Source organism: Apostichopus japonicus, chromosome 21, assembly GCF_037975245.1.
Source record: "Apostichopus japonicus isolate 1M-3 chromosome 21, ASM3797524v1, whole genome shotgun sequence".
NCBI classification, from domain to species: Eukaryota; Metazoa; Echinodermata; class Holothuroidea; order Aspidochirotida; family Stichopodidae; genus Apostichopus; species Apostichopus japonicus.
In genome coordinates this window covers 15,599,107-15,613,765 of record NC_092581.1, presented here as the reverse complement: position 1 = coordinate 15,613,765, position 14,659 = coordinate 15,599,107, and the positions used below count along the sequence as shown (strand labels likewise).

Below are 14,659 nucleotides of genomic sequence, written 5' to 3'. Positions count from 1 at the left end.
TTTAATAGAGGGTTATTGAAATCATACAAAGCAAATTAAGAAATGACAAAATTTTCCATAATTTGAAATATTTCAGATGACTAATAAAAGAGAAATTTCAACAAAATTCTGCAAAGAAAGATTAAACGGGTTCATATATAGGAATGGTTTAAATTGTCCCAAATTAATCAATCAATCAATCAATTCATGGATTGGGATTGTTGGAAAGAATGTCAGCAAATATTGTCATATTAGCCAAAAGATGAAAAAGGGGGAATTATTGTCTGCTATTCTATACTGCTGTGAGAAAAGTGAAAAACACCTGAAGGAAATTTATAAATGTCGTAGGCTTAGTATGACTACGAAAATGTTGTTTATGTTTCAATTGTTACTTTTTATAGCCAATTGACATCAATTTGGGGGGCGGGGTGGGGGTGGGGGGGCGCTGATACATCTCCACAAGAAGAATTCACAGCAGAAATATGCAACACCATATATAGTCAATTGATAATTAACATAGAAGCCTTGGAGACTAATTTTTTAAGAGGTTTTAAGATTTCTGAAACAAGTCGTTCCATAAATGATCTAAGGTCATTAATGCCAATCAATAATTCTTTGTCAAGGATGGCACTTTAGTAACTTATTAATTCATTGTCTTTATTTTCTAATTCAGACAATCCTTCTTATTTCAAGACAAGTTTACTAAACCTGATTAATTTGTCTTTGTTTTCTACTTAAGACAACCCTACTTGGTTTGAGCCATGTTCACTAGATCTACTCAGGTTGTTGTCTTCACTTCTTAAATACAAAAACCCTGACTAGTTTCAAGACAAGTTCACTAAATCTGACTAGTTTGTCTTTTGTTTTCTACTTAAGACAACCCTACTTGGTTAGATCTACTCGGCTTGTTACCACAGCTAACTGACATCTTAATGCACACGAGAAGTATCATTTTGATTTAGACTGTTGTCTATTAAACCCATCTCATAACATCTCTTACGTACACTTCAGACAAGTCTTACCAAAAAATGTTGCCAATATAAAACCAAATACTGTGTGAAAAGCAGTTTTATAAAAGTCATATAAACTTTTGGATAGAAATAGATAACTAATATGAAAATGTTTGCTGATTATGTTACAAAAGGAATCAGAGAAAACTGGAAGTCAAAATATCACCCTTGGAATCAAATCAGCTCAAGAATTTATCTCAGTGTGGATAACTACATTTCCAAATTAGTGGTAAAGTTTGATTATGGCTGACCATTATCAGACTGTCTAGCATATTTGGGGGAGGGGGCAATACTGATGACCTGTTATGAGCAAGAAATTAACAATTTCATTCAGTTCTCTATAGTTTATCACTCATACACTTTTATATCAGCTTGAACCACACTTTAATATTGCAAAATGAAAACATTTGACAATTTTTTACATACACCACACCATTCGAAATAAACTTCATTAGTCAAGCTTATGAAAAGCATTGTTAAGGAATTCCAGTATTTTGAAGCGTATAAAATGAAAAAAAATTATCAACGCGACCTCATAATGCCGCTTTAAAAGATTTTCGTTAAAGCCGATCCTAAACCGTTATAAACATTGCAAAACTCAGCATACTGCCTCGTCATATGAAATTTAAGCTAGTACAAAAACCACACCCTGTATCCTACCACACTTTATTGGCACGTCAACATACACGCATACCTTCCATTTAGCGTTATCTGCAACAAAAGGAAATTAAGTAAAAATGTGGAAAACGAGAGGTTTAATTTGTATATTATTCTCCAAGCACCTTTATATTGCATCAATCAAATCGTCTTCCCGGGTTGAAAACAACGATCCAGTAGGACAGTGTTATTTTGGGAGGTCAAAGGTCACAGAGAAAGACTGCCCCCGTCGCTGTTTTCGTCATCCTGATAATTGACTGGATTTTGCTGTGAAATGATGGAATAACTAATATTAGATATTAAGTTTATTAATACAAAATTTAGTTCTTTGAACTTTATACAGATTATTTGATGGACCTCTGGTTTTATGATTGCGCCAATAAACAGGTTCGTTTCCACCTCTTTTCTCCACATTTTGCTGTCTTAGTTCTTTTGCAGTTAATCCCCTACCATCTTCCCTTGATCCCCTCTTTGTCCCTTTTCTCCTACCTATCTCCTTCCCCCTGTTGGTTTCTTTCTTCTCTCCTTCCCTTGTCAACTAATCCGCTTAAATCAATCTCTTTTGTGTTCACCCTGCTCATTAACCTATCTGTATTCTGTGCTTGTATTTTGTCCCTTGTATTTTCTGTTACTTGTCATTCAACCTCTGAAGAAGATCCTGCTAGGATCGAAACGCCAAGCCCACTTACCTTTTACACATTCTCTTACACAGGCTCTTTAGTGGATGAGCAGTGTAAGAGAATGTGTAAAAGTAAGTTGGCCTGACGTGTCATTTAGCCTCTGAAGAAGATCCTGCTAGGATCGCAACGTTAGGCCAACTTACCTTTACACATTCTTTTGAAAAACAACGAGTAAGTTATAAAGGGAAGTCAAAAGAGGGAATACACAGGCTTTGGTTTTCAATCTGTGAGCCATCGGGTCTTGTAATAATTACTTCAAAATGGATGATATTTCCTCACCTGAGAAAATTTCAAAAACTTTGGGTTTTAGATAACGTAATGAAGCCCTCATGTGGGTTAAAAAGTAATTTGAAAAACAAGCGACATTTCAGCATCCAATTTTGAAGTTGCTTTAATTTAAAATGATAGATCGGAAGTCACAAGGGAACCTCTAGTTGCTTGACAGGTATTTTCGACATCTAATGCTGCGGTCACACACAACAACACCAGTTCAACGCACAATACATTTGAAGCTTGAATGCTGTTATGAGAAAGCATGGAGAAGCATTTCAGAATGCTCTTTCCTTCAGCCCTAACTAAAGAAAGATTAATAAACATACCCTCATATCGTGTTCTAGTACAAATGGTGGGATATCTAACTGGTCTGGGTGGATAGTCTTGTAGAGAAAATGCACATTATTGCACAGGTGGACCTTCTCCTTGACCATGCCAGCCGTGAAGGTCGTTAGGTACCAAATGAGTAGCTGAAGAGAGATTGAAACACCATCAAAACCTTCAATTCCTTTTGGTAGATGATGAGTTTTTTTTCTACTGTAAGCCCACTTCCCATTTCAAACCACTTTTATTGTCAGATCTTTGAGCACCATTTTGCTTTGGAAATTTTTCCAAACATATCAAAGTTATAGACCTATTACTCGGGAAGTGAGACACCGAACAACTTCTTACAACTGAGAGACTGTATACTGGTCTAGCGCCACCAAATTCTGTTCCTACCTTTAAAATTCCATGTATCATTGGTGTACCTACACTTAGTTTTTCGTTCTTTGTAAGTTAGAAAGTCACTATTGGAAATTATCAGAGCTGTCAAGCTGAAACGATGTCTACTTGTGTTGGTTTTCTCCTCATTGTTTTGGCTGAGGCCCGGAACCGATACAACACAGAAACACCACTGACAACAAACATGGACCGTGAAGGCCAAGACGATACTCAAGACCGTCGCTTATGAAATTGGGGTTGGAAAGGAAGCAAAGATTCTAAACCAGAGACAGGCGGTTGAATGTTAAAGTAGGGATAAGAAGTCCACATGTGGACAAAAGTGGGCAGCTTTAAAAACTCACATTTCATGCACAAAAATACCCAACTGGAAACAAAGTTGGCTTTACACACTGCCCAAATTAATGTGACAGGGTTCGACTCAAACGGCCAGATAAAAAAGTACCCCTTGTGAAATGATGTTTTTGTTTTTTTACTAACCTTTGACCAGAATGTTGGGTGTACAACATAGAAAGACTTTAAGTTGAGCCTGTATCTACAGTCCAGAGAATTGTAAACGGTCTTTAACCAAGAAAAACTAGGCTGGTTTGCTGAGCTGCACAGTGTGTGGAAGTAAACGATGACGTAATCTTTGTTGACGACAGGATCCAGCAGGTGGATTATATAAAGGAGAGCCTGAAAGGTAAACAAGATAAACGGTTAAACCCGTTTCAGAACAGTTGTAAGCTTTGGAAGAAACTAGAATATCTTCTTGTTTAACGTCATTAATGCTTTGAGCTTTTCTCAGATGGCTTTTCTGATGTAAAAGAATGTAGTTCTAAATTTCAAGACAAAGAGCTCAGAAGAAAGAAAAATGTGTATTTGTAGAGAAATGAAACTTACTTTCTCCAAATTGACTGTCGTAGCGGGGAAATTTCTGGCCACAAAGACGATTATCGGTCGACCGAATGTATCGACTCCGCTCTGGTATATACAACGGTGAGCTGCAAAGTCTGATAAATCCTCCGTCCTTGCTTTCCTCAAGAGACGTTCGTACCTATTATCAAATTATCGCAGGGAGATATGTTATTTCCTTGGGTTCAAGCACGAGAGAGACATCGGCCAGATAACCAGTAATGATAAGAACATTTTAACTGATGATGCATATAAAAAGAGAAGCCTATCAAAATAAATAACAAATTCATTTTTTCTATCATAAAGTAGCTACTGACATCCTCTCTGCTGCAAAAAATAAGCGTTAACCTCCACGCCAAAACATCCCTTCCCCCCTCCAACCCACCCTCCAACCCCCTCCACCCACATAAACTCCTTAACAAACTATTCACCTTTGATATGAATGCATAGTTTACATGTTGTAATGGTATCCATAAAGTACCAGAATAAATTAGACCAAAATGAATAGTTTCAGATGTCGTCTATGGATCTATCATATTTATCAATTGTCATCAGTTTTATAATAGTGAGGTTTATAATAGTGAGGGTGGCACAGAACTAAAATTCCTTCCTTCAGGCCTCTCTTACCGATGACTCAATTCAAAATCGGAGAGTTCTTCTGATTTTCTCTTTTTCATATTTGCTGCTTTGATTGCGTCGGGATCTTTCTCCACGGAGGTGAAGGCGTGACCCCTGGCATTGATCTCATCGTCATCAGGAGATTCACCGATACCACGAGAGAAGGGAAAGTCACCATCTTCATCTTTGATAACGAACGAGAGAAAAAAACAAAACATGTAAATCAGTACTGCAACAATGAAAGCAGGATGGTAATGTCTGCTGGCTTCAACCTAATATGTTTCTATGGTAACAGTCTGTTTTTGATCAAAACAATGTTTAGCAGCATCATCACAAAGTATTTGTTTATACTTGGCAAAAGAGAACACATATATTGCTACCATATTAATCATGTTAATGTTACGTTGTTGCCGGATACAAAAAAATTGAAAAAGCTTATTATAGTCATTCTCAAATATGCTATTAGGATAGGAGAGCAAATCACTCTTGTATCAAATTAATGAAACAAGCACTTCTGAAAATACTTGGAAATGAGGAGCAACACAACAGCGAAAGGGGCTCTGAACCTTCAGCCCTGCATTTTGGATGGACCCTGTTGCAATCTAACGGCAGTAATGTTCACCATTACAGGGAAAGATAAGCTAAAGTACCAGCAAACAGAACCTTTTACCTAATTCCACCAAAACAAATGCACAGGTATTGATAAACTATGGCATAAGTGTTAAATAAAGCATAATATTAAGGCCAGCAAAGCAGAAAAATTTGGCTGGAAAATAGCTGAATTGACTTGCAACTAGGAGCAGTGGGTAGATTTTAAACGACTGAAATATTTTTCGGTCCTGAATAAAAACTTAAACGTTGTATGCGAGCAACAGGCAAAGTGATTTAAATTAATCAAAACCAGCGAGGACGTCAAACTTTTATAAAATTCTCACCTCTGTTGGTGGGATCGCCGGTTATCCTTATCTTCCTCTCCGGGATGAATGGTTCTCCGTCCGCATTCCCGATGTCATCTGGGAGGAGATCCACCGCCCACTGTTCTTCTTCTTCACTTCGGGGGAAGTAGAGTCTTAGAATGTCCGGGTAAACACTCTATAATCATGATAAAAAAATAACAAATTTATTTAAAATCATGAAAGAAAAGAAACAAATAACTTCAACTAGCTACAGATATCCACTCTACTGCAGGAATAAAAGTATTAACCTCTTCCTCCTCCCCCCAAACCCCCCACCCAACCCCCCCACCCCCCCCCCCCCACCCTTCCCACCCACCCTCCTGAAATTTACAAACTATTCACCTTTGATATAAATGCATACTAAACATGTTGTAAAGATTTCCATAAAGTACCAGAATAAATTAAGCCAAGATTGAACAGATTCAGATGTCGTCTATGGATCTATCATATTGATCGATTGTTATGAGTTTTAATAATGAGGGTGGCACACAACTAAAAAGTCTTCCTCCACGCCTCTCCTACCAATGAAGCATGGTGGTGTGAGTGCACAAGAAAAAAAAGTTTGTGTTCTAATGTTTGCTCACAATAACATTGTAAGACTGACAACTTACATATTCATTAACTTTAGCAAATAATAATTAAGGTAAATTAATATATATTAAATCTACTGTACTATATAATGAATTCAGTTATTTAGCATTTTTGTTATAGGTTTGATTCCTAACTTCACATTTGCATGAATACTAACACTGTATAAAACACTATTCGTGTCTTTTTTATTCTCATCTAAAATTGCCTTTTCATGTGAAAACCTCAGGAAACTAAGAGATCATTTGTTTGTAAGTTTTAATCACGTAGTAAAATGCAGCTTCTTTAACAAGACTTGAACTATTATTGGAACAACTAATATATCCATGCTTGAACCCTATCAATGATGTGTAGTAAAACCTCTTCGCCTCTAGAGATGTGAATGAATCCTAAATGCTGTTTAGCGAGTATAATCTCTTCCTGTTAAAACTCTGTCCATACTGAGCACTGAATCAGCATTTTTGCATGATTCATGAAGCTGAACAGCCCTGGGGTGAAGGGGAGGGGGGCAGCATTCTTACCTCATCGATACCACTGATGGTCAACACTATGGTGTCGAATGCATCTGCGTGTTTCTCTAGAATGCGTCTGATAGTTCCTGACAAAGTAAAAGAGATCAAAGGTGACATCCTCTATGCTCCTTTTTGCTTTAAAATCAAGTCACATCTCGACAATCATAGCATACTTTAAGATAAATTGCCGAGACCGATAGAGCTATCCAACTGACTCTCGCAGATAGGCAAAACACTGACAGGCAGGCCAATGTTTTCTGCTATTAAATGCCCAGTGCTTGTTTACATCAGATGCAAAATGATTTCATCACGATTGGCTGCATTTGTCTAAACTGGGTAGATGTAGTTATGAAACGCAACACACTTCACAACCATCGCCCTTTTGACATTGACTGTGGAACTGATATATATAACATATTGGATCGGCCTGATTGGTTCAGAGGTGACTTACAAACTGGCTAAACCTCGATCAGCCGTAGTCGTAAACACACGCACACCGCTCGACTATCAATGATTACTGGATGTGGGAGTCAGCACTAGTGAAAAGCATCTTTATAGGAGGGGGGGGGTGGGGGAACCCAAAAAGGGTTAACTATGCAGCATACCTTAAATACTCTGTGTTGTATGATGGGCTAATAGAAATGAACCACACGGCGAACTTCAGAAAATGCCGAAGAATAGGATAAAGCAGAGCGCAATGAGAGGAATGGACAAGGGGAACATTGTAACAGGATAAATTGCCTACCGTTAAAGGATAACAATTAAAAATAGAAATAATGATGTAAAACTATTGAGTTCACTTACTACAGTTGAATAATAAATACCCTCATTATATCACTTTAGGAAATTTGAGGTGATATCAAGTTTAAACTCAGAGTCTAACAATTATTTCAAAAGTAAAAACTCAATTGAAAATTAATTCCAAGTTGACCCTCGACTTTTGACATAGCCATACTACAAAGTAGAACATATATATGTATTAAAGGTATTAACTGTCCGTTTTGATGACCTACTTATTGCGATGTGCGCTCCTTCTTCGGGTGGATATCCTCTCCTTGCTGTGTGGATTGCACCCAATGCAATCGATGAAATGTGATTCTCTCTGTATAATATAAGAAGATAAAGTTACGATGCTTTCACAGATTAGAACAGGGGGTGGGGGGGTGGGGGGTCGGGAACCAAAATTGATTGTGCATGCTACGGTGAAATTTTGGTTCTAAATCTGTGGGCCACAAAACTTTAGTGTAAAGATGGCAAGATAGGAGCCATTAATTTGTCTGAGAATTTACAAGGTTACAAATGTTTACATGTTTACATGTTTGCATTGTCCATCTCTGTTATGCTAATATATCCTAACACATGTAGGCTCTATTAACAAACTGTGATTGTTTCATGTTTTTTCTATTTCCAGCCATTATTTGAATGCATTGTTTCAGTTGATTTTATGGTAGGATGAGGACACTGCTCCGGAAATTCTAGGCTTCCGTAGGTTGCATTAATAGGTTGTTCGAAAACGTCACAGGTTACAGGAACTAGTGCACCAGCTGCATGCAGCCCACAGGTTGCACTGTACCCTCCTGCGTGTTTTGTGAGAGCATAAAAACGCTTCACAATTCCTCTGAGAAAGGCGTCAGCTCAGACAGATGTCCCTTTTTGTTTCCTTATCATCATTACAGGGATATATTTATGTGTCTGTTGAAAGAGCAACTTGAATTGGGTCTCACTTCCTCATTGTTTTTCAAGTATAGTAATCGAAGCTTTGCCAGCATAAAGTAATCTGTGACAGTTGAACATGGTGAAACAGGTCTACAAGTGAAACTAATGAGGCCTGTTAAAGATAACAAAGAACATCCTGTTGACCTTAATGATACTAATCAGCACTGAATGGATGCACAAAGATGACACAATCCAAAACCGTGAAATTAACTGATTTGAGCAACTATGCAGGACAAACCTAAGATGTCTCCTCTCAAATCAAGGACCTTTCCATCTACCTAACTTCACACACTGCAATCCCCCTCCCCCCCCCACACCCCTTGTTGACCCACTTCTGGGCCATCACGCTTTTAACTTGTTCTTGCTTCCAAATCTACAGTTCTGAAGTAAACCAGCTCCATCTTTTTCACTTGTACGAACTGCCTTGGTTTTGCACTATTCCTTGACTGCCTGTTACAAGAGAGTTCTGTAACAATGTTGAATAACACTGTGTTTCTTCGCTGTGTTTCTTTAGAGTTTCTTAAGGACTCTCTTGTTTACACAGCCCAAAGCAATGGCCATTGACTGTAACATTTAAACTTTTATCATGACATCCACAGCCAGAAAGAAATTACCTTGTACTACCTCCTTGCCTTGCTTTTGATCACTTCAAACATTTACGCTATCCTTACCAGCAGTACGAAAACAAACCCTGCTACACATGAATGACACACCACGCTATATATCGACAAAGTTTTAACTTACTTGGCTAGAAGGAGTGTCTGCCTGTAGCAGTTATAGAGGGCACTCTCTGCGGCTGTTTTGTATTTGATGTTAAACCTCGGACCGACCGTATGTATCAGGTACCTTGCTCGTAAGTGGTAACCCTTGGTGAGGACCGCATCGCCCGTCCTGCAATCTGAAGAATTTGAGAAGGAGGAGGAGGAAGAGGAGGAGGAGGAGGAAATCTCGAATCAGTTGAAGTTACTATCAAAGTCCAAATTACAACCAATCAGTCATTTTAATAGGCTTGAACAGTCTTCCAAGGGCTGTTCTATAAGTTCTACAGGTGTTTAAGGAGTAGATTAATTTTATTGCATGATGGTTGTAAGAGCAAGGAAGAGGTTGGGTGGTAGATTTAGGAGGATAGAATATCTCGAAACTTCAATCCAGTCAGATACACAGAGATACTTCCTGCACGATCTCCTTCATTTTCGTATCTACGAGAAACTTTGAAGTGATGGATAATTGTCGCTATTTGCGCTTGTTTCCAAAGATTTCAGTGAAATTTTCATCTTCTGACCAGAGTTTTAATAATCACTCTCATAGCGAAATTGTTTGATTAACCTTGAGTCTACTCTACAACAGAAGCTAAATCAGTGCACGCTTACAAAGTGAATAAGCATTGTAGGAATGGCGTAATTTATGTAAAATGAAAAGAAAACAAGAACACAAATCTAATGGCACATGGGCAATAAGGTATTACACTGAACCACAATAGAACACTGATGCAGGTAATGAATATATCAAACTAAAAAATCTAATCACAAAATTTACATATTCAAAATATTTTATGCATTTTAACAGAAAATTAATTTCAACATTGACAGCAATAAATTTACAGGCTAAATCATCATTTTACGGGTAAGAATTAAACAATTGAATCTAACATATTACTAGATGTGTGTGACTTACGCAAGATTTCATTTTTAACTTCTTTCAATAAATCTGGTCCAGCTACTTCATAGACTTGGTCTGTGAATTTATTGGGCTCTCTCAGATTTTCACTGGTAGGGTGAACCAATGCCATCGTCTCGAGATAAACGCCATTTTCTTCACTGAGAAATACATTGCAAAATCAGATAAGTCAAACATTTTTCTCTGCAATAAATTTTGTTCTGTTCTAAGATTTCAAGAGCAAATGGGCAGTGAATTTTGCCCACAACACAAAACCCGACCATTTCTGAGTTTTTTCGCTGATAAAGAATGAAAACTTGATCTTGATGAACATGCTGGTATGACAATACTTGGATTTTCCACTATCACACTGCTGTTGCCATGGTAATCCTATTTCACAATAAGTGAAGAGTACAATTCAAAAACTACTTCTATTATTGCATTATGTGTTGAGTATACTTCAAAGTGGTGGAGTCATTTTACAACAGTTTAAGGAAAAAAACACAGAAATATGGAAACACATAAAATCTGTCACTCAAGGGTTTGTTGTGATATGAGATAACAATATCATTTCACTCTGCTCTCCCAATTATAAGTGAATACTCAATATTAAATATGACAAGCAATGTTCATCTTCAACTCATGAAAACCATGCCACAATCAACAATTCTTGTGGAAAAACACAATGTTAGTAAGGCTAATTTATATGCTGTCTCAATCAAACAAGTACTCGTCCTCAGTTTCTTAATTCTGACAAATAATCAAGATTCCATCCAAAAGGACTATCCTGATTGCAGAGAGCTGTTAAAAACACTAACTATATTTTCAATAAGCCATCCAAAAGGTTTAACCACATTGCATAGAGCTATTGATAATACTGACTATATTCTCAGTGGTCAATTCAAAAATACTACCCAGATTGCATAGAACTATTAAAAACAATTATATACTAAATTTACTAAATGGTCCATCCAAGACTATGTATTCAATGGTCCATCCAAGAGAACAACCATAGAGCTATTGAAAATACTGACTATGTACTCAATGGTCCATCCAAACAGACTACTGAGATTGCATAGAGCTATTGAAAATACTGACTATGTACTCAATGGTCCATCCAAACGGACTGCTAAGATTGCATAGAGCTATTGAAAATACTGACTATGTATTCAATGGTCCATACAAGAGAACTACCATAGAGCTATTGAAAATGCTGACTATGTATTTAATGGTCCATACAAACGGACTGAGATTGCATAGAGCTATTGAAAATACTGACTATGTATTCAATGGTCCATCCAAACGGACTACCCAGATTGCATAGAGCTATTGAAAATACTGACTATGTATTCAATGGTCCATACAAACGGACTGCTAAGATTGCATAGAGCTATTGAAAATACTGACTATGTATTCAATGGTCCACACAAACGGACTGCTAAGATTGCATAGAGCTATTGAAAATGCTGACTATGTATTTAATGGTCCATACAAACGGACTGAGATTGCATAGAGCTATTGAAAATACTGACTATGTATTCAATGGTCCACACAAACGGACTGCTAAGATTGCATAGAGCTATTGAAAATACTGACTATGTATTCAATGGTCCATACAAACGGACTGCTAAGATTGCATAGAGCTATTGAAAATACTGACTATGTATTCAATGGTTCAGCTAGAAGAGGACTACCATAGAGCTATTGAAAATACTGGCTATGTACTCAATGGTCCATCCAAACGTACAGTTACTGAGATTGCATAAAGCTATTGAAAATATTGACTATGTATCCAATGGTCCATCCAAGAGGACTACCAAGGATTGCATAGAACTATATTAATAAGAATTATAATGAACATGTTTTGTAATGGGCCCACATCCGAGAAAAAAAAAGACGCTCATGGCACATTATCCAAGCAGTGTAAAAAGAGCAAAGCTTAAGGTAGACAAATCATTGAGGTGAAGAAAGAACAATTTAAGTCTATCAAAAGTTGTCAAGTTTTCATGGAAAACTGATGACTACAGTCTACCTTATTCTCAGTTTCTGGTTCAGGTCTGGTCTGCATGGAAACGGTGATTCTTTGAACTGATCCGAGGGGGAGTATTTCGGGATGTCCATCTCCGACCATCTTGATAAAGATTTGATACTGACCACTTCTGAGGCCGACTTCAATGTATCCATGATCTGGCATGGAAGCAGTGGGAAATTATCTAAGTTATCATTTAGGTCTATTGTTGCTAATTTGATACATGGTCAATTCACTTTTTCAAGATCCTTAAGGTCTACTACTATTTACTGTATAAATAATGCATTTGTGGTAACTTTTCTAATACAGTAACTGTTTTTTCCAATTTTGGATTTTTGTTTAAATTACCCAATTAATTTTAATTATATATCGTCCAAGAAGGTTGAATATATTCTGCAACAGTTTATTTAGAATAACACTTTTCAAATATGTAATGTGTCTTCCACAAGCTTATATGTAAGCCTATTAAATGTCCATGGCAGGCTGCAGCCATGAACCAGACTGAAATTACCCTAGGCTGTTAGCTTCTTACTATTATATTTATCTATAAAAAATCAACACATCATTGGGAGCCCTTACATTCTCAGTCAGAGCATAGTCTAAAGCTTATAACAGAGGTTAGGAGTGTTAGGGTAAGTCAAAGTGTAAGATAATGTTACCCTGGACTAGTGTTATCAATTTAGAAGTTCTGCTTTGCCATCAGACATTGTGCAAGCACTTACTACCTAGGAAGCAATCATCAAACAGCAATAATACTCTATATACTTTGCCAGATAACACTATCCTAAGCCTATAACTAAGGGTGTACAGGCCTCCGGGCTACAGGAATTTGGTTTCCTTTTGTAAATCCTGATCCCCTTTGTGTTTTCTTACTTTGTTGTTTGTATAGGCCTACTGTTCTTGTGATTGGGTGTTACTAAAACGAATGACAATTGCGTTACACATAACGAATGACAATATGTTGTACACACTAAAAAAAAATGCGTTGACTAAAACGAATGACAGTAATGACAGCACAGACATTTGCTTCAACCGGATATCACAGTTCAGACTTTGTGGGTATCTAGATCTAGTAAAGTATGGAGTACGGACAAAATAAAAACGCACCTTATAGTAAGCGAAATTGTAAGTCTGATTTTAAAAAGTAAATTTAACGTCACTTTTCCGATATTAATTGTTAGAAACTAACAATACTATAATCTTGAAACGGCTTCAGTTATCTTTCTATATAAATCTACAGAGGTAAAAAGCACAGCACTCAAGCGCATTCTCACACAAAAACTTTCCCTGTGGTTTCTATCCATAAATACAACCAAAAACCCTGCAACCACGTTATATGCGATTTTCCTCAAATCATTTTTGCGCAGAAAACCAATAACCGCATTTACTCCACTCCGTTAATCATTTTTATCTCTTCTCAATACTGTCCTTCGTTGTCATTCGTTGTCATTCGGTGTCATTCGTTGTCATTCGCCTTCATTCGCTGTCATTCGCAAATGATAATTAACCCTGTACAAAGTCAATTGTCATTCGGTCATTCGCTGTCATTCGTTTTAGTTTGTCCCTTGTGATTGGATCAAATATATAATGAAATGAAATAGTCTAGACTATTTCAAAGACTAACTTACGAACTCTTGTTTTGTTATCTAATAACTAACACTCTTACTCATACTTTGTAGTGCCCGGTTGGCGTTTATGTCCTCTAGTAGGATTTTTGCCAACTTAATCCATTAAGATTCAGAAGTGCCATGTATAGGACTAGCCTAGCTACGTAGCCTCCCTTGCCTAAGTTAGTCATAGGCTAAGTTACGCCTGGTATAGGCCTAGGCCCTAGGCTGTTACGCAAAGTGACGACGACTCTCAAGAGGCAAGAATCACTTTCCATACGTGAGAAAGAGAAGCCTCTCATATTTTTAGGACTTACTTACGTTATTAATGCCGAAGGTCCAATATATGAAGTACTCTGATGAAAGCAACTCAAAGTGCCATCTTATTTAATATCATGGAATGGTTGTAACTTTCGTATAAACTTTAACTTAGGCTTATCATAACACTATGCCTATGGTAGCTACACCGTATTAAATCATGTGATCTGATCCCTGGTATACATACATGCGAAGGTGTTGCAAAGAAAATCGAGCCACCTCATTTAAACACTGAGTGTTTCACTTGCGCATGTCTTCTTTCACGGTTTACTGTAACGCCATCCATGGACGTCTATAATAATAATAATCAGCATTTACATTTACGAATGTGGGAGTAACGCGCAAGGGCTCATGGATTAAAGCTTACACGTCGGGAGGCTTCCAACTCAACATTTTTTAACTCAAATCTAGAAAGTCATTTCAGATGGCCCAACCGTAGATTGCTC

General features: G+C 37.3%; 1 protein-coding gene across 2 annotated transcripts; it reads right to left on the bottom strand.

Moving 5' to 3' along the window:
* LOC139962617 (protein GDAP2 homolog) lies at positions 1-14,376 on the bottom strand. Of its 2 annotated transcripts, none has more exons than XM_071962762.1 (12): positions 14,217-14,376; positions 12,292-12,446; positions 10,278-10,420; positions 9,348-9,501; positions 7,901-7,989; positions 6,897-6,973; positions 5,767-5,923; positions 4,841-5,015; positions 4,202-4,355; positions 3,800-3,994; positions 2,926-3,069; positions 1-1,913 (listed from the first exon to the last, which is right to left on the bottom strand). In XM_071962762.1, the coding sequence occupies exons 2-12, from the start codon at positions 12,441-12,443 to the stop codon at positions 1,854-1,856; spliced, it is 1,500 nt and encodes a 499-aa protein (XP_071818863.1). In that variant the 5' UTR covers positions 12,444-12,446; positions 14,217-14,376; the 3' UTR covers positions 1-1,853. The 2 variants fall into 2 exon arrangements, with proteins under 2 accessions (XP_071818863.1, XP_071818864.1); XM_071962763.1 differs by having other exon boundaries at positions 14,213-14,374.
* Positions 14,377-14,659: the final 283 nt, after the last annotated feature.

Bases quoted from the DNA above. Each gene is read 5' to 3' on its own strand.
- LOC139962617 (XM_071962762.1), bottom strand. From the start codon at position 12,443: ATGGATACATTGAAGTCGGCCTCAGAAGTGGTCAGTATCAAATCTTTA. The intron at 10,421-12,291 runs GTAGACTGTAGT...TGTATTTCTCAG, and splicing joins AACCAGAAACTGAGAATAAG to TGAAGAAAATGGCGTTTATC. The intron at 1,914-2,925 runs GTATGTTTATTA...ATCATTTCACAG, and splicing joins TACTAGAACACGATATGAGG to CAAAATCCAGTCAATTATCA.